Genomic DNA, 19,971 nt, shown 5'->3' on the forward strand with positions numbered 1-19,971 from the left:
GGCGTTATTGCAAAATTGGCGTAGTGGGAATAATGCCTAATAATGCCCCTTCCAATCATTAAAAAAAAAGAAAAAGCAAACAGTTGGTGATTAGATAGTCAAACCTTGGACACATGCAAAAGAAAAAGCAAACACTCCCATTGGCCACTTGCTTTGCATATTAACGTTATTATTAAAACGCCAAAGTTCAATTTTTGATTTTTTTTTTAAATAACGCCTACCGTAATGGGGGTGGGGGCGTTTCCGGGCGTTTTTTTCAATTAAAAAAAAAAAACGCCCCACTACGGGTGGTCTAATAGTAATTTAGCAAAGTGATATTTTTCGTAAATAGTGAAATATTAACAATATAGTGTATGCATTGAAATATTAAGCTACATGTGTTCCTTCCTAAACTATATTTTAGTTATTACACTACAAATGTTACTGATTATAATATAGTGTAATGTAATGTAATCATATTTCATACATACAGTCTTACTATAGTATATGCATTGATGATTACACTACATATGTTACTAATTACACTGTGATATAATCATTATTAATGTTTAAATAGGACACTCCATGTGTTATTGTTAATGCTTTTAGTGTGTGCACTAATTATTATACTCCATATGCATTTTTAGTATAATGCATCCATTGGTAATTATATTACATGTGTTATTAATGATTTGTGATTATAGATGATACATTCACTCTAGATGATTATACAATGCATTATGTTATTTTGACATTCTCTGCGTATTCGACATTTGTTTGTGGTATATTTCTATTCTACTTATTCGTATGTCATTATTATGGTTGTCATTCGATATGTTATCACTCACATGTTTATAGTTTCAATTTATTCCCCTTTGATTTGTTCTCTTTACTTTTTTTCATTCATTTTAATTCCAACTTTCTAATGGATCTTCTAATTTGTAAAATCTCTACCTTTTTATTTGTTTTAGTTTTGTTCACGTTCGTTTTCAGTTAGTTTCAACACATGAAGAGAAGAAACGATTGACATTCGATCCTATCAATGCAACCTTTATAAAAAGGGCTAAGTGATGTTTTCATCCCTGTAGTTTGATTAGTTTTATCATTTAAATGTAAATTTATAAATCTTGTCACTTTGACATTGTGCTTTCCGTTTTGTTGTCATTTCACTCCAATTGCCTAACACCATCCAATTTGTCTATTTAATCCCCCCATGTCATGTGATGGTATTTCTGTTTTTTTTTAACATTCAACTCGAAAGAGTAAGGGGTTGTTTGTTTACCTCTTCATAAGGCTCTTAATGGTTCAGACCTCTTACTGGTTCAGCACTTAATGGTTCAGACTGTTTGTTTCACGAGCAGATGTCTGAATGGTTCAGACATTTGCCTCTGAATGGTTAAGATTTATACAGAGTCTCAATGGTTAAGACCTCTAATCTGAATTGGTCAGACATTTGCCTCTGAACGATTAAGCATTATACAGGCTCTTAATGGTTCAGACCTCTTACTGGTTCAGCACTTAATGGTTCAGACCTCTTACTGGTACAACACTTAACCATTCAGATGTTGCCAAACAACCCCTAAGTATTTTTCTAATAATATATCCAATATTTCTTAAATTTTATAATTTTAAACCTAACAAAAAAAATAGAGAAAATTACAATAATAAACTTATAAATTTTTTGAACAAAATATATATCATTATTTCATTTTCTAAATCATATTTGTTACTGTAAATAAGGGGCTGTTTGACAACTTCTGAATGGTTAAGTGTTGAACCAGTAAGAGGAGGTCTGAACCATTAAGTACTGAACCGGTAAGAGGTCTGAACCATTAAGAGCCAGTATAATGCTTAACCCTTCAAAGGCAAATTTCTGACCAATTCAGATTAGAGGTCTTAACCATTCAGACTCTGTATAATACTTAATCATTCAGAGACAAATGTCTGAACCCTCCAGACATCTGCTCACGAAACAAACAGTTTGAACTATTAAGTGCTGAACCAGTAAGAGTTCTAAACCATTAAGAGCTTCATTAAGAGGTAAACAAACAACCCATAACTTTAATAAAAAAAACACAAAGATCTTTGATTTGGTATTCATCTCATTTATAAGTGTTCATAAACCATTAGAAACCCATAGAACTTTATTTTTAAAGGTGAACTTCTAATGGTGACCATTGTCATATCCGTATATTGCGGACCCTCTCCAAGAACGTGGGCCCAGATAGCAGGGCCAACGCTGAGTTAACCAGTCTTGGGTCGAAGGCTTTTCCCCGGAAACCGTACTGCTTTCACACGATTTTACTCGCTGGAGTAACAGCCGGATAAAAACCGGAGTAACGCTCAGGATCAAACTCTTCTCGGTAGGTTTTTCACCATCATAACGCACATGTCACACCCATTTGCCTTTGCCGGGAATCGAACCGGAGTCTCACAAGGAAACACCCGGTCCAACAACCAACTGAGAGCTAGAGGGGTGGACATAACCCATAGAACTATCTAAACCGGAACAAATTAACTGATTTAACTACTGATTTGACATTTATATAATTCGAATAAAAAACATGGTATGATTGGTTTCATTCACATTGGATAAGTTAAAACCATTGCATCAAAAATCTGTTTAAACCATTGCATTAAACCATCAAACATAAAATTACCACAAAACCATATCCATTAACCACAAAATTTAAAAAAATCATTGGATTTATTACTGCAAAAAAGCTATCTTAACTCTTTCCCTTAAATATGATTTAGAAAAAGAATTGATGATATATCCTTTTTTTTTTAAAAAAATCACGAGAATAATTATTCTTTTATATATTTGTATTATAGAGTATGAAATACAAATATAAATTCAAAAATTTATTGTCGTAATTTCTCTTTGTATTTTTTTTTTTTTTTGGTAAAGGGTTACCCTGGTAATTCTATATATTCACAAACAAGAAAAAAACAAGTAGTGTAGAGAGTCTACACTAGTTCAATCATGAGACATGTCCCATGAAAGTAGAGACAAAGGAAACAACTACAAACGAAAACACCAACAAACTAGAACCACTAGACTAAAATCTAGGAATTTGCAACATAAATCAAAAACAAATCAGCCGCCATCATCATCCACATTTCCCTTGTGAATCTCCCATTCTTCAAGAAGTCTTCGCACCCTTGTAATATTCTTTAGCTTGGCTCCCGTCAGCTTGTATCTAACCGTTGATAATATAATTTCACTGAGTTTCTCCGGAGGCCTCAGCTGATTTTTAAATAATCTAGCATTTCTTTCCTGCCAAACGAAATACAAAGCAGCAGCAACCAGAATTTTAGCAACATAAATCCCTGCCGCTTTAGACCGAGCTCGAACCAGCAACCAATCAACAATATCAGTCCATTTCGGCCTGACCATGTCCATACCCACCTTATTTCGAATAATCTGCCAAACTTGAGAGGAATACTCGCATTCAAAAAATAAGTGCGAATGAGAGTCAAAATTCTTATAACATAACAGGCAGCACATCATATTCATATTCTTCCTCCGCGACATCTCCCAATTTAAAATTTTGTCTTGAGTCAAAAGTTTACCTTTAATTACCAACCACATCATAAAAGCATGCCTAGGAATGCATTGCGAAAACCAAACAATGTTGCACCAATTTTGTGTCGAATTGAATGCCAAACACCCGAAGAAGAAAACTCTGTTTTTTCACTACCATCTCTCCATAATAGTCTATCGGGTTTTGTCGGAATCAAATGTACCTGATCCAGTTGGATGAGAACCGGGAAAAGATCTATCCATGCCATAGGCCAAGACCAAGAACCATGAGAGTAAATGTTAGCCACGGTGTCGTCCAGCGTAAAATCTGCATCAGAAATGGTTCTCGGCGAAATAAAGTCACCGAGTGGACCTATATCACACCAGTAGTCGAACCAGGCTGACGTTTTAGCGCCATTACCTACCTCCGACCATATATGATCCCTAATAAGCGGCTTCAGTTGAACCAACTTTCTCCAAGACCAACAGCAATTAGATGGGGTTTTACACACCCAGAAGTTTTTGCCTTTTAATCGGTAACTATACACCCATTCAACCCAAAGAGAATCCCACTTCGAAACAATGCTCCAAATGTGATTAGACATAAGAGCCTTGTTCATATCTCCAATACGTCTAATGCCCAAACCTCCTTCATACTTCGGAGTGCAAACGACCTTCCAAGAAACTTTAGATTTTCCGTTAGAAAACGAACTCTCCTGGGACCATAAGAAGTTACGCATACAAGCTTCAAGCTCATTAATGATCCGAGCCGGTAACATGAAGACAGAAGACCAATAGATGTTTGTATTTTTTATTAGATTTAAAATCATAAAGTTTAAAAGACATAAATACCCTCACTTAGGATGCAGCAAATGAGGAATTAAACGGATAAATATGATAGAATTAGACAATTTGAGTGATAGCAAAAAAAGGAAAAATGCAAGATTTAAGAATTATTATAATTATAATTATTATATTATATATTATATATATTATATATATTATATATATTATATATATTAATAAATAAAATGAATTGAATAGTGATTTTAATATTATAATAATATATAGTTTTTTTAATACTTTTATTATTTTAATATTATAATAATAGTTATTTTTTTTACATTTTAAATTTAATCTTTTTTTCATATCAGGGGTTGGGATAAGTTTGGTATCAACCGGTATCGAACCAGTATTGGTATCGAAAATACCGTGATGGTCCTGTTCGGTATCAGTACATGAAGGTAAAATCCGGCACTAATACAGAAAACAAGTTTGTGCCGAATTGATATTGGAAATCTTTTGGTTCGGGAAGTTAAGTGCTGCTACCTGGTACCATTTGCTCATCCCTGATCACGGTTACCGTACGAACAACGGTATCGTACAAACTTTTTTTTTGTTGATTTTCTTCAACTTTTAATTTTTTCTTTTTTTAGTTTTAGGGGTAGGGATGAGCTCGGTGCCAACCGATACAGAATCGGTACTGATACCGAAAATACCTGTTACGGTATCGGTATATGAAGGTAAAAAACGGTAGTAAACCGGTACCAGGAATGCCAAAAGTCGGTACCTAATTGGTACTTAAGATCTTTCGGTTCGGCAAATTTGGTACCGGTACCCAGAATAATTTGCTCATATCTGACCACGAGTTTCATACGAACAATATCGTTACCATACAACTTTTTGGTTGATTTTCTTACGGTTATCTTTTAGTGTTTTTTTCTATATTTTCTTTTTATTCTTGTCAGCAGTTTCGTTCGCAACACGCTCGTAGTGATTTCAAAACACAAGTAAACACAGACTAAATAACAAAAGAAATTCGCCGCAACGCGGCGAACTTCTTTAAACCTAGTTTGAAATAAATAACAAAATTGATCAAACAACATATATAGTTAATAACTTAATATAAAAACTTCCTGGGGGAGTATAACCAGTAAAAATAAGAAAAATAAGGGTACATTTAGCAACACCCATAAAAAAATCTTATGTTGTACCCTTTGATTTTTTGTGTCGTATTGATTTGACGATTACAACATTTCGGGTGCTATTTTTCTTTAACATAAACTATTAGAAACTCAAAAAATAATTGTGACCCGATCCATTTTGACTTAACCCGTATCCTAATATGTTTTACCATCTCTTAGGCATGTTTTTCTTCACCAATGTTTAGTTTTAACTAGGGAAATTCACTGCGCTACGCAACGGGAATTTGTTCGGTAACATTTCTACTCGTTATGCTATTAGCACTCGCTATAACAATCAAAAATAGAAATTAAAAAAGATAAAGTTTTCTTATACCTGAAAAATATCAACATGTGTTTTACATCTCTCAAAAACCATGTATCGTTGTTCAGTTTGAATTATTTTGTTCGCCAGGATACTAGCATCGTACCGTCACTCGTATAGCGTGCACTCTATTTTGAATACAACTTGGTTATCAACTAGATTTTATACCAGCATGTAGAGAAAATCTAAACAAACATACAAATTATTACAGAAAAATTATATTATTAAAAAAATTAATGGGTCAAATTCGTTAATTAAAAATTTTGGAAAATAAAAGAAAGTTATTGTGGATGTACTAAGTAACCGATTTATGTTTTTACTATGAATATAATGTTGACTAATTCTGTGAGTATGTAGTGGAAAACATGTAAACATAATATCTAGAGTTAACTGCCATTTTCGTTCCTGTGGTTTGGTCACTTTGGCCATTTCAGTCCATTTTTCAAAATGCGCCATTTTCCTCCCCGACGTTCTGGAAAGGTGCCATTTCAGTCCAAAAATCATAACCCAGTTAAGTCAGTTAGTAAACAAGGACTGATTGTGTAAATTTGTAACATAAAGGACTGATTGTGTAAATTTGTAACACCACCACCACTAGCCCTGCCACCACCACCACTCCGCTGCCACCACCACCACCACCGCCACCACCGCCACCACAGCCACACCGCCACCACAGCCACACCGCCACCACAGCCACACCGCCACCACAACCACTGCCACTACCACCACCACCGCCGGAACCACCACCATCAACGTCATTTTGGTTTTTGTGTGTATGAAAGATTTGAACTTGTATGAAAGATTGTGTGTCCAAAACCAAAACCCGTTTCACGCTGCTTCAAACAGTGACAAAGGTGACAACAGTGGAGATGGTATGATGGTAATTATGATGAATGACGGGAATGATGTCCGATGATGACAACAATGGTGACCGGAGTTGCAGGTTAGCCGGAGATGAGAAGGGTGGTCGGAGAATGGTGCTACGGTGGTGAAAGTGATCGACGGCGAGGTATGCGATGGAGATATAAAGGTTGTCGGGTTATGCGGAACGATGGTGGTCGCCGGAGTGAGGGGTGAAAAACAATGATGTTCGGAGTGATGACCGGAGAAGATGGTGATGTTGCAGGTTTGAGCGATGATGAACGGTGATGAACGGACAGTTGCCTTATGTCGAAACAACAGTGATGAATGGAGATTGCGGTGAGCGGAATCAGAATCGGTTTTTCGGGAAGTTATGTTTCGAACAGAAGTTGCAGGAGATGAACGTTGAAGATGATCTTGTTTCAGAAGCTTTCGAATGGTGGTGATGAACGGAGCCGAGCTGTGATCACCGGAACCTGCAACTTCATCCGAATTCAGGCAAATCGACCACTTCCATCATCTGCATCCTCCATTTCGTTTTGCACGTAAACGTTCTAGAAAATGTATAAAACGAGAACGTCGGTGTGGCTGTGGTGGCGGTTCCGGAAGTGGTGGTGGTGGTGGCAGTGGCTGTGGTGGCGGTGTGGCTGTGGTGGCGGTGTGCGGTGGTGGCGGTGGTGGTGGTGGTGGCAGCGGAGTGGTGGTGGTGGCAAGGCTAGTGGTGGTGGTGTTACAAATTTACACAATCAGTCCTTTATGTTACAAATTTACACAATCAGTCCTTGTTTACTAACTGACTTAACTGGGTTATGATTTTTGGACTGAAATGCCACCTTTCCAGAACGTCGGGGAGGAAAATGGCGCATTTTTGAAAAATGGACTGAAATGGCCAAAGTGACCAAACCACAGGGACGAAAATGGCAGTTAACTCTAATATCTATTACAGCATTCAAGCTAGCAGATAGTTGAGAAACAGATGTAACCATAGAATTTGACATGTCAGTCAACTTGATCTGGTTACCGTTTAGAATGTATATGAGTGATGGTGATTCCGAGTTTAAGGGATGAAGAACTCGTGATTATGGAGAGAAATGAGGTCAAGATTGTGATGTTATAATAATTGTCTTACCCATAACCCTCTTTAGTTATCTTCTTAAATACACTCACAGGGAAATCTTTATTAGTTAATAAGGGTAATACGAGTCATTAAGAATTACCAAGTAATATTCATAAGGTATAATAGTATTTTGATATAATACAATACACATGATAATCATGGCTATATAATTAAATACATATATAATTATATATTTAATCCTAACATATAATAATTTAGAATTATTTGGATGTTTCACAGCACAACATTTGTTAAATTTTGAACCTTAACATGAATATGAGCATGACAAAAGTGTGAAACTTCTATTACGTCTGTTTAGTATGGGATAATGGAATGGACGAAGGAATATAATGGATCATTACCAATTCATGTATTGTTTGGTTACCATGTGGGAATGGAATAAATTATTACCGTGTATTATTGGTAAGCAAGAAAAGACGAAATAATAAACTCGGTGGTGAGTGGTGGTGGTCGGTGGCTATGATTGTGGGTGGCAACGCTGGGTAGTGATAGGTAGCGGCAGTGAGTGGCGAGGTGGCAGCAACAATAGGTGACGGTGACAGGTGGGTGGCGGCTACGATGGTGGTCGCGGTGGTTGTTACTGGCAATGGGTCACAACCAAACAAACATCCTTTTCTTCACTCCCTTGTAATGGTCCATTCCTTATATAACGGGTGATTTTATTCCATTGATTAACCAAACATCCTTTTCTTCATTCCCTCGTAGGGTTGTAAACGAACCGAACGAACACGAACAAAGCCTTGTTCGTGTTTGTTCGTTATGGAAATAAATATGTTCACGAACGGTTCATGAACACTTACCGAACGAGATTTTATGTTTGTGTTCGTTCATTAAGGAAATAACCGTGTTCGCGAACGGTTCACGGACACAAATAAATTTAGCAAACGGCGATGAAGGCTAAAAGTGGATGGCCCAGAGAGTAGCACTGGAACTTGAAGCTTTAATTGTTGAACGGTTGTTGATCATATTCGTCAATGTAAATAATGATAAAGGAAAGAAGAATGATGCATAAACAAGGTAGAAATAGGGTTTATTAGTTTAATTGTTAGGGTAACAAAATAAATAAAAATGAAATAATATAAAAAACAAAGATAAAACATATGAAAGTACAAAAATCTTTAATTAAAACACAAACAAACGAAAATAAACAAAGGCAAAAGAACGAATGTTCACAAACACCTTACCGAACGTTCACGAACACAATTGAATGAACGAGACCTCTATTCACGTTCGTTCATTTAATTAATCAAATGAAAATTCTTGTTCATGTTCGTTCGTTTATTAAACGAATGAACATAAACGAATTCTCGCCGAACACTTCACGAACTGTTCGCTGAACGTTTGGTTCGTTTACAGCCCAATTCCCTCGTAATGGGTGATACCATTCCATGGACCAACCAAATTCTCTTTTTTCTTTATTCTCTCGTAATGGTCCATTCATTCCGTCTCTCGTTACTACGTACCAAACACTACCTAAGTGAAAAAAAAGCCACTTTTACTTTCATCACAAACCAGTTATTTTAGTATTCACTGTAGCTAACTTGTTTCTTAGCATATACTTATAATTATTATTATCACTAGAAAAAAGTTTTTTAGCATTAAATTATTCTTAATATATGATGTTATTATATACTATTATACTTATAGTTTCTATCGTTTATAAGTAATACTTTATATTAGAAAATAGACCTATAAACAAATGTAAGATACATGTTCTGTATGCATAATGTACAAGTGACCAATGCAATGATGCATGACAAGTTTCAGTTGGTAGTTTGCTAGGTATATGCGTTGAAACCAATCATTTAGGGTAGCTTGGGATCTGTTATTAAAATTTGTTTTATGTGTTTTGCTAGCTATTATATAGTTTAATTTTTTTATAGAAACAAGTACCTTTTGAGAATTTGAGGTGAAATAATTTTTTTTTTAACGGCAAGTTTATCACTTTCGGACCATTAGACTATCATCGTGTTATCAGCGGAACCACCAGATAATATCTATCTCCATTAGCCATAATGCCAGTATACAAATTTAGAAGAAAACCTAATAAATATTAGAAAAATCTTCACTAGTTTTATTACTCATTTATTAAATGGATTATGTTCTAGTTTACCCTAATTTAATAACCAAATCCTATTCGGATTATTCTCCATTTCCTTAGTCTTAATATCACTGTTTGAGTAGTCATTTACTATAGCTTGGTATAGACTATAATTTTTGCAATTGTTAAGTTTTTTAAATCATTGTAAAAGTATTTATAACCCATACAGATAAAATTATTAAAGAACATGTAAAGAGCTAAAGAATGAAACATCCTTAGGGATGGATCCTTTCATTGCCTCCTTTTGTCCTCAAGTGGTTTTGATAGATTATTTCTTCTTCCAGAAGGATGTATGTAAGAATGTTGAGCACAAAATATATAACATAAATTGTACTGCTTGAAATTATTAAAAAATGGTCCCTAGCTAATACAGCAAGAACAATAAAATGAACAAATCCGTTTAAAGGGGTTAATACTAATATTTAAAAACTACGGGAAAGTTCTTATACAAATAATCTTAACATACTAAACATACAAATTGAAGGAAAACTCAAAAAGACAAGGTGTCATTTTTGTAATTACCACCAACTATCAAAGTTACTATACAAATATACCTAAAAAACCTAAAAAAACTTAACCCCCCCCCCCCACCCCAAAAACCTAAAAAAAACCTAATCAATGATTCAAACACCCGATCAACGTGTTCTTCAGCTTTTTTGAAGAAAACCCAGTTTAATTTCATAAAAAATCTCGTTTTTTCCGGTGATTTTGGAGATAATCACTCGATTCGTTCGATTCGAGCGCTGATAAGTGTTTCAATCATTCAAAATTCGTCAATTGTTGAAGAAATCACTTCGATCCATGTAAGAAATTCTTTAATTTCATATTTACGATCTGGGTTTTTTATTTAGTCATTGCGTTTTACGATCATGACAGGGGTCCGTGGGCAGCGCCCCTGGCGGGGTCCAAGGGGCAGAGTTTTATGTGTCCATTGCGTTTTAGAAATAAGAGAGTTTTATGTGTTTTCTGGCTATTGCGTTTTAGAAAAAAAACACATTTTTAAGTGTTTTTAGTCATTGCTTTTTAGGTAAAACACATTTTTGAAGTGTTTTTAGTCATTGCGTTTTAGGTAAAAACATTTTGAGATGTTTTCAGTCCATTGCGTTTTAGAATGAGTCATTTTTAAGTGTTTTCTGGCAATTGCGTTTTACAAATAAGACATTTCTTTGTGTTTTTGGTGCATTGCGTTTTAGGTAAAACACTTATTTATGTGTTTTCTGTCACACCCCCAAAATCCCACACGCGGAGTACCACCGCTTGGGAGCGTGACTGACCAGGATCAAGCCATCAATCATATTGAACATAGCATAACATAAATAAAGTAGTTCGTAAAACCTCATTCAATACAATTGATGTTTCAAAACAAACATAGTATCAGTAGCGGAAGCATAAGTGAATAACCCAAGTAAACCATAAGTTCAATTATTCGAAATGTTTAAACATAGCGTTCATAATCCACTGCCCACAACGTCCCGCTCCTCCAGTGCAAGCTCCATAAGTACCTAAGGTCCTGCAAGGCATGCAGCAGATAATCAACAAACTAGTTGAGCGAGTTCACAGTTTAAAGTTCAATATCGTATTGTGTGAGTAATGGTTTAATCGTTACGTTCCATATGATTAGTTCCATCGCGGCCTCCCAGGCAGGTGTGCGAAGATTGGGTTCGTATAGTTCGCGACCATAGTCTTTACCGACCAGGGTGTGTGCGAAGGCGGTTAATCAATTCGCGACCATAGTCTTTACCGACCAGGGTGTGTGCGAAGGCAGTTGAGTAGTTCGTTCGCGACCATAGTCTTTACCGACCAGGGTGTGTGCGAAGGCAGTTCGTAAGCATCAACAGTTTAATCGTTCGTTATAATATCAAAGTATGCACAAATAATCATCCAACCCATTCCCACCCTGGGAACCCATGCCTTGGCTGTGTGAACTCACCTTGGTTTGCTCGGTATGCTAGGTTATGCACTCACAAGTGATTAATCACGTCCTATTGTATGCACGTATAACAAATCAGTTCATGTTCACAATGATACGCATGCAATTTAATGTTCACATAACAGTCAGTTTGCATATCGGCACATCACGTATCATTTCGCATTTAATCATTAACTATCATTCGATTCACATTTACCCATCCTTCGATATATTGCTCATCCTTCGGTCTAACAATTATCACAACCATCACAAATATGTTTCGACACATCTATCGATACACAGTTAGCATCTTACGATTCATGGTTATCTTTCGACACATCAGCTATGTTTCGACATAGTTATCCTTCGGCACACAGATTATGTTTCGGTCAACACACTATCTTTCGGTCAAAGCTATCCTTCGGTCAACACTACTATGGTTCGGTCAATGCTATCCTTCGGTCAACACCTATGTTTCGAAGGACAGGTATCTTTCGGTCACAGCTATGTTTCGATTACTAATATCTTTCGATGAACATCAGTTACGGAATGTCAGTTACGTTTTTTCTCAAAGTTTCCAAGTTTTTCCTAACTGATTATCAATTAACACCAATTTCACAAATCAATTAGCATCAACAAGATCAAACAAGCATGATTCCCATGTTTATCAAGAACCCTAATCTGAATAACAAAATCATTCAAACTATCCGATTTACACATAGGTGCCGATTACATAAACATGTCCGATTACAATATGATCAATTCGATTAACCTACATCCGATTAACATACATATTCCGGTTAACACGCAAACGACATATTGCAATACCAACATACATATCCGGTTATCATGGCCAATCCACAAGACATCATCATTGAACATCATCAAAACAGATCCGATTAACATACTAACAATATATTGCAAGACAATTTATAAATCATGAAATCAAAGCATCATAAACAACATCACACTAACCGGAAATCTGGATTACGGTATGGAATCCTTCGAACAGAGAGTAGGTTTGCTATATGCCGTCACACACACACAATAGCACTAGGGTTTTGAAAAATAACTGCCGGTTTGCATGTATCACGTATATAAACGTATCACAGAAATGGGCCAAGCCCATCAGAAAGGCTGGGCCGAAAGATGTCGAAGGATAGGGTCCTTGGTCGAAGGATATGTTTCGAGATCCTTCGAACCGAAAGCTGATCCTTCGAATCGAAGGATATCTTTCGTGGTCCTTCGAATCCTTCGAACAGTATGCCATGTTTCGTGATCTAGACTAAGTGTAATAAATAATAATTCCAATATTATCTTTTACAACCACAAGTAGTTACATGTATGCACAATGACAACACGTTTCATTAAAACACAACGCGTACAATTACAAATCCAACAAGTCAACTACTAAACAGTCAAAGTCAACGCGCATTTAATGCGAAAGTGAAAGTCAGAAACTCGAGTTGTCACATTATCCCCAACTTAAAAGAAATTTCGTCCCGAAATTTGGTACGCACTCACTGAGGAAGCTAGGTAAGTTACATCGTTCACTGGTTTTCCTGGGGTGTCACATCATCCCCCCGTTGATTTGGAATTTCGTCCCGAAATTCAGTAGTAGTAGCTTCAGCCTCAGAAGTGGATGCATTGGTTTCGAATAACTGGGGATACTTTTCTTTCATCCGATCTTCGCGTTCCCAGGTATACTCTGGACCACGCTGGGAGTTCCAACGAACTCGAACAAGAGGGATTCTCTTGTGTTTGAGGACCTTAACATCCCGGTCCGTGATTTCAACTGGTTCCTCGACGAACTGCAACCGCTCGTCGATAGTGAGTTCCTTAAAAGGAATGATGAGGTTTTCATCTGATAGGCACTTCTTTAAGTTCGATATGTGAAAGACATTGTGAACTGCTCCGAGTTCAGCTGGTAGTTTTAATCTGTAGGCTACTTTACCAATCTTTTCTAAGATTTCGAATGGTCCGACGTACCGCGGATTCAGTTTGCCTCGTTTACCAAATCGAACCACACCCTTCCAGGGTGAAACTTTCAATAAAACCCGGTCCCCGACCTCAAATTCCAATGGTTTTCTACGCTTGTCCGCGTAGGCTTTCTGACGGTCGCGTGCTGCCGCCATGCGTTGTCGTATCTGTGCAATCTTTTCTGTGGCGTCCACTACAATCTCTGGACCCGTAATTTGACTATCCCCCACCTCCGCCCAACAGAGAGGTGACCGGCATTTACGTCCGTACAATGCCTCAAATGGAGCGGCTTGAATGCTGGTATGGTAACTGTTATTGTACGAGAACTCCACCAAAGGGAGATGCTTTTCCCAGCCGTTGCCGAAATCAATAACACATGCCCGAAGCATGTCTTCAAGGGTTTGGATAGTTCGCTCAGACTGCCCATCCGTCTGAGGATGATATGCTGTGCTCATGTCTAACCGTGAGCCGAAAGATTTGTGCATCGCTTGCCAAAGCTCTGACGTGAATCGTGCATCGCGATCCGAAATGATAGAGGTGGGCACTCCGTGCCTCGAAACAACTTCTTTCATGTAGATGTCTGCTAGGGTAGAAAACTTATCCGTTTCTTTGATAGCCAAGAAGTGAGCAGACTTTGTGAGCCGATCAACGATCACCCAAATAGTGTCATTCCCACGCTGGGATCTAGGTAAGCCCGTAACAAAATCCATGGAAATTTCTTCCCATTTCCATTGCGGTATCTTAGGCTGCTGAAGCAGGCCTGATGGTTTCTGGTACTCGATTTTAACCCTTGCACAAGTTAAGCACTTGCCGACGTAAGTTGCGATAAGAGCTTTCATGTTTGGCCACCAATAAGTTGTTCTGATATCGTGGTACATCTTATCCGACCCTGGATGTACCGAGTAGCGAGACTTGTGCGCTTCATCCATCACAAGTTCGCGTAAGCCGCCATAAAGTGGGACCCAAATACGCCCCGTTACATAGTAGGCGCCGTCTTCCTTTTGTTCCATTTGTTGCCTTGAACCGCGCAAGGCTTCAGCCTTGACGTTTTCGGGTTTTAGTGCTTCTATCTGAGCAGCTCGTATCTGTGCAGGAAGACTGGACTGAATAGTAAGTTGTAGCGCTCGCACGCGCTTAGGTAGAGTGTCTTTCCGACTGAGGGCATCAGCCACAACATTGGCCTTGCCTGGATGATACTTGATGGCGCATTCATAGTCGTTTAGAAGTTCAACCCATCTCCGTTGACGCATATTCAAATCCTTTTGCTTAAGAATATGCTCGAGACTCCTGTGATCGGTGTAAATCGTGCACCTGGTACCGTACAGGTAGTGTCGCCATATCTTAAGCGCGAAAACAACAGCTCCCAGCTCTAAATCGTGCGTCGTGTAGTTCCGTTCATGAACCTTGAGTTGCCGAGAGGCGTAGGCAATAACTTTATCACGCTGCATCAATACACAACCCAGACCCTGTATAGATGCGTCACAGTATACCACGAAGTCATCTGTGCCCTCTGGCAATGAGAGAATAGGTGCGCTGCAAAGCCTATCCTTTAAGTACTGAAAAGCGGTCTCTTGCGTATTACCCCATCTGTAAACGACACCTTTCTGTGTTAGCATAGTAAGTGGTTGCGCGATCTTTGAGAAGTCTTTAATAAATCGCCTGTAGTAACCCGCCAAACCCAAGAATTGGCGTATTTCTGTCGGTGTACGCGGTGCTGGCCAGTTTCTGATCGAATCAACCTTGGATGGATCGACATGAATCCCATCCTTGTTCACCACATGGCCTAAGAAGTGGACTTCACGAAGCCAGAAGTCGCATTTTGAAAACTTTGCGTACAGTTGCTCTTTTCGAAGAAGTTCCAAGATAATACGTAGATGCTGCTCATGCTCCTCCTGATTCTTGGAGTAAATCAAAATGTCGTCGATGAAAACGATGACGAACTTGTCGAGATACGGTTTGCACACCCTGTTCATGAGATCCATGAAGACTGCAGGTGCGTTTGTAAGCCCGAATGGCATGACCAGAAACTCGTAGTGACCATAACGAGTTCTGAAAGCAGTTTTGGAGACGTCCTCATCCCGGACTCTCAGCTGATGATACCCTGACCTCAAATCGATCTTGGAATAGTAACACGACCCTTGCAACTGGTCGAATAAGTCATCTATGCGTGGAAGAGGATAACGGTTCTTCACCGTCACCTTGTTGAGTTCACGGTAGTCGATACACATCCTGAACGTACCGTCTTTCTTCTTCACAAATAACACTGGAGCTCCCCAAGGCGAAGAGCTTGGACGAATAAAGCCCTTTTCCAAGAGCTCTTGTAGCTGCTTTGACAGTTCTTCCAGTTCGGTTGGAGCTAAACGATACGGTGCGCGGGCTATTGGCGCTGCTCCAGGTGCCAATTCGATCTGAAACTCGACTTGACGATGAGGCGGTAAGCCTGGTAAATCTTCAGGAAACACCTGAGGGAAGTCACGTACAACTGGGATATCCTCTAGCTTCTTTTCCTTTGCTGATGCGTCAGTGACAAGTGCCAGAATGGCAGTATGTCCCTTTCGTAAACATTTCTGCGCCTTTAAGTAAGAGATGATGCCAACCACAGCACCACTCTTGTCACCTTGTACCTCGAGAGGTTCCTGACTGGAGCGAGGAATACGTATAACCTTTTCTTTGCATAAGATCTCCGCATGATGTTGGGATAGCCAATCCATACCGATGACGACGTCGAAACTACCCAAAACTATGGGTATGAGATCAATCGAGAAAGTCTGACCCGCTAGAACAATACTACAACCCTTGACTACCTGTGCGGCTTCTACACTTTTACCATTAGCTAGTTCTACGACGTGTTTGGTGTCTAGGGGTGTTGGTGTACGTTTTAATAATTTACTCATTTTCAATGACATATAACTTGTATCAGCACCCGAATCAAATAAGACAGTAACATAAATATCGTCGAGAAGAAACTTACCCATAACCACATTGGGATCATTCACTGCATCTCCTCGACCCAACACAAAAGCACGACCTCGAGCTTCATTGCCGTTGTTGTTGTTGTTTCCCCCGTTGTTCTGATTATTGTTGTTATTCCCGTTGCCCTGGTTGTTGTTGTTATTGCGATTCTGGTTCAACTGAGGGCAATCGCGTTTGTAGTGACCTTCAGCCCCACACTGGAAACACCCCCGGTTTCCACGCTGTGGCTGCTGCTGATTCTGTGGAGCTGGCGGTGGAAGTTGCTGGTGCTGGTTTGCTGGACGCGAGCTTCTACAATCTTTAGCCTCATGACCCGGCTTGTGACATCTTTGACATTGACTTCTGCGACATCTTCCACTGTGGTGTTTGTTGCACCTGTTACACCACGGGTGATTTCCCTTATAACCACTATGTCCCTGACTGCCCGATGATTGCTGACTCGGACTCTGGTAATCGTTGGTGCGACGTTGCTGAGTTTGGGACTGAACAGACGCTGATCCCCTGCTGGAATCCCCGTCCCACTTTCTTTTATTCTCGCTGGGTGTGGCAGAAGTAGCAGCAGTGGGGGTGACTGAAGTAACAGCTGTAGCAGTAGCGCCGACACGCTTCGGCAGTTTATTCTGATCCACTGCCTGATCAGTGATGCGATGAGCGAGACGCTGGATCTCCTGAATGTTGTTGAGGTTAGCCGAGGTAACGTGGCTCTGAATCTCTGGTACAAGCCCCTTGAGATACAACTCAATGCGCTTGTATGGTGGGTCTACCATGGTTGGACATAGCACAGCCAACTCGTTCGACCTCTTGGTGTAAGCTTCAATCTCTGAACCCACCATCTTCAAGTTGTACAACTCATCCTCCAACTTGTGAATGTCTTCTCTAGTGCAGTATTCTCTCTTGATCAGTTCTTTGAATTCATTCCAGGGTGTGGCGTTAGCAGCTGCCAACCCTAAGATCTGCACTTGTGCGTTCCACCAAGTGAGCGCAATCCCTTCAAGTGTGCCAGTGGCGAACTTCACCCTGCGAGCCTCAGGGCATTCACACATTTCGAAAACCGACTCGATCTTTTCAAACCAGTGGAGGAGTCCGACTGCCCCCTCCGTGCCACTGAACGAGCTAGGACGACAGTCCATGAAAGTCTTGAAGGTACACGCAGGTTGTTGCTGAGCGGGTTGACCTATTGTGTACGAATAGGACAAGGTTAAATACGAGAATTATTGTAGGATCTAAAGATCCTTGTATGAATCTATACCGCAGGATATACTACCTGCTTGGGCGGCTGCAACTGCCGCAGCAACGAGAGCCTCTAGCTGGGCTTGAGTCATGGTAATTCGTGCGGCCATTGATCTTCACATCAAAGGCAACATAAGTGAGAAAGGTTCGCGAGTAGTGCGATGACAGAAGAGTGTAAGCACATAAGTATTCTCATGCAATGACAAGTTGTGAGCAAGTAATGTAAGCATACTATGAGCAAAGTTCTATGCAAATTCTAGCATGTAGGCAATAAACATAAACCTTATTACCTAGGAAGTTGAGTCTTGCACGTGGAGCGAAGCGTCGTTGTGGATCGTTGAGAGCACTGTTCTGGTTATAGTCTGGTTTTAATAAAACGTTTTCCCATATTAAAACCAAGTTCTCTATAACCAATGGCTCTGATACCAATCTGTCACACCCCCAAAATCCCACACGCGGAGTACCACCGCTTGGGAGCGTGACTGACCAGGATCAAGCCATCAATCATATTGAACATAGCATAACATAAATAAAGTAGTTCGTAAAACCTCATTCAATACAATTGATGTTTCAAAACAAACATAGTATCAGTAGCGGAAGCATAAGTGAATAACCCAAGTAAACCATAAGTTCAATTATTCGAAATGTTTAAACATAGCGTTCATAATCCACTGCCCACAACGTCCCGCTCCTCCAGTGCAAGCTCCATAAGTACCTAAGGTCCTGCAAGGCATGCAGCAGATAATCAACAAACTAGTTGAGCGAGTTCACAGTTTAAAGTTCAATATCGTATTGTGTGAGTAATGGTTTAATCGTTACGTTCCATATGATTAGTTCCATCGCGGCCTCCCAGGCAGGTGTGCGAAGATTGGGTTCGTATAGTTCGCGACCATAGTCTTTACCGACCAGGGTGTGTGCGAAGGCGGTTAATCAATTCGCGACCATAGTCTTTACCGACCAGGGTGTGTGCGAAGGCAGTTGAGTAGTTCGTTCGCGACCATAGTCTTTACCGACCAGGGTGTGTGCGAAGGCAGTTCGTAAGCATCAACAGTTTAATCGTTCGTTATAATATCAAAGTATGCACAAATAATCATCCAACCCATTCCCACCCTGGGAACCCATGCCTTGGCTGTGTGAACTCACCTTGGTTTGCTCGGTATGCTAGGTTATGCACTCACAAGTGATTAATCACGTCCTATTGTATGCACGTATAACAAATCAGTTCATGTTCACAATGATACGCATGCAATTTAATGTTCACATAACAGTCAGTTTGCATATCGGCACATCACGTATCATTTCGCATTTAATCATTAACTATCATTCGATTCACATTTACCCATCCTTCGATATATTGCTCATCCTTCGGTCTAACAATTATCACAACCATCACAAATATGTTTCGACACATCTATCGATACACAGTTAGCATCTTACGATTCATGGTTATCTTTCGACACATCAGCTATGTTTCGACATAGTTATCCTTCGGCACACAGATTATGTTTCGGTCAACACACTATCTTTCGGTCAAAGCTATCCTTCGGTCAACACTACTATGGTTCGGTCAATGCTATCCTTCGGTCAACACCTATGTTTCGAAGGACAGGTATCTTTCGGTCACAGCTATGTTTCGATTACTAATATCTTTCGATGAACATCAGTTACGGAATGTCAGTTACGTTTTTTCTCAAAGTTTCCAAGTTTTTCCTAACTGATTATCAATTAACACCAATTTCACAAATCAATTAGCATCAACAAGATCAAACAAGCATGATTCCCATGTTTATCAAGAACCCTAATCTGAATAACAAAATCATTCAAACTATCCGATTTACACATAGGTGCCGATTACATAAACATGTCCGATTACAATATGATCAATTCGATTAACCTACATCCGATTAACATACATATTCCGGTTAACACGCAAACGACATATTGCAATACCAACATACATATCCGGTTATCATGGCCAATCCACAAGA

The 19,971-nt window shown here is 39.3% G+C and overlaps 1 protein-coding gene across 1 annotated transcript; it reads right to left on the minus strand.

Annotated features, from left to right (window-relative positions):
- Window positions 1-3,573: 3,573 nt before the first annotated feature.
- Window positions 3,574-4,284, minus strand: LOC110902007 (uncharacterized mitochondrial protein AtMg00310-like). Its single transcript, XM_022148752.1, has one exon. It carries the CDS (start codon window positions 4,282-4,284, stop codon window positions 3,574-3,576), a length of 711 nt encoding a protein of 236 aa, XP_022004444.1.
- Window positions 4,285-19,971: the final 15,687 nt, after the last annotated feature.

This window comes from Helianthus annuus, chromosome 13, assembly GCF_002127325.2.
Source record: "Helianthus annuus cultivar XRQ/B chromosome 13, HanXRQr2.0-SUNRISE, whole genome shotgun sequence".
Taxonomy (NCBI): domain Eukaryota; kingdom Viridiplantae; phylum Streptophyta; class Magnoliopsida; order Asterales; family Asteraceae; genus Helianthus; species Helianthus annuus.

Excerpts from the sequence above, each read along its gene's own strand:
- LOC110902007 (XM_022148752.1), bottom strand. The coding sequence starts at position 4,284 with ATGTTACCGGCTCGGATCATTAATGAGCTTGAAGCTTGTATGCGTAAC.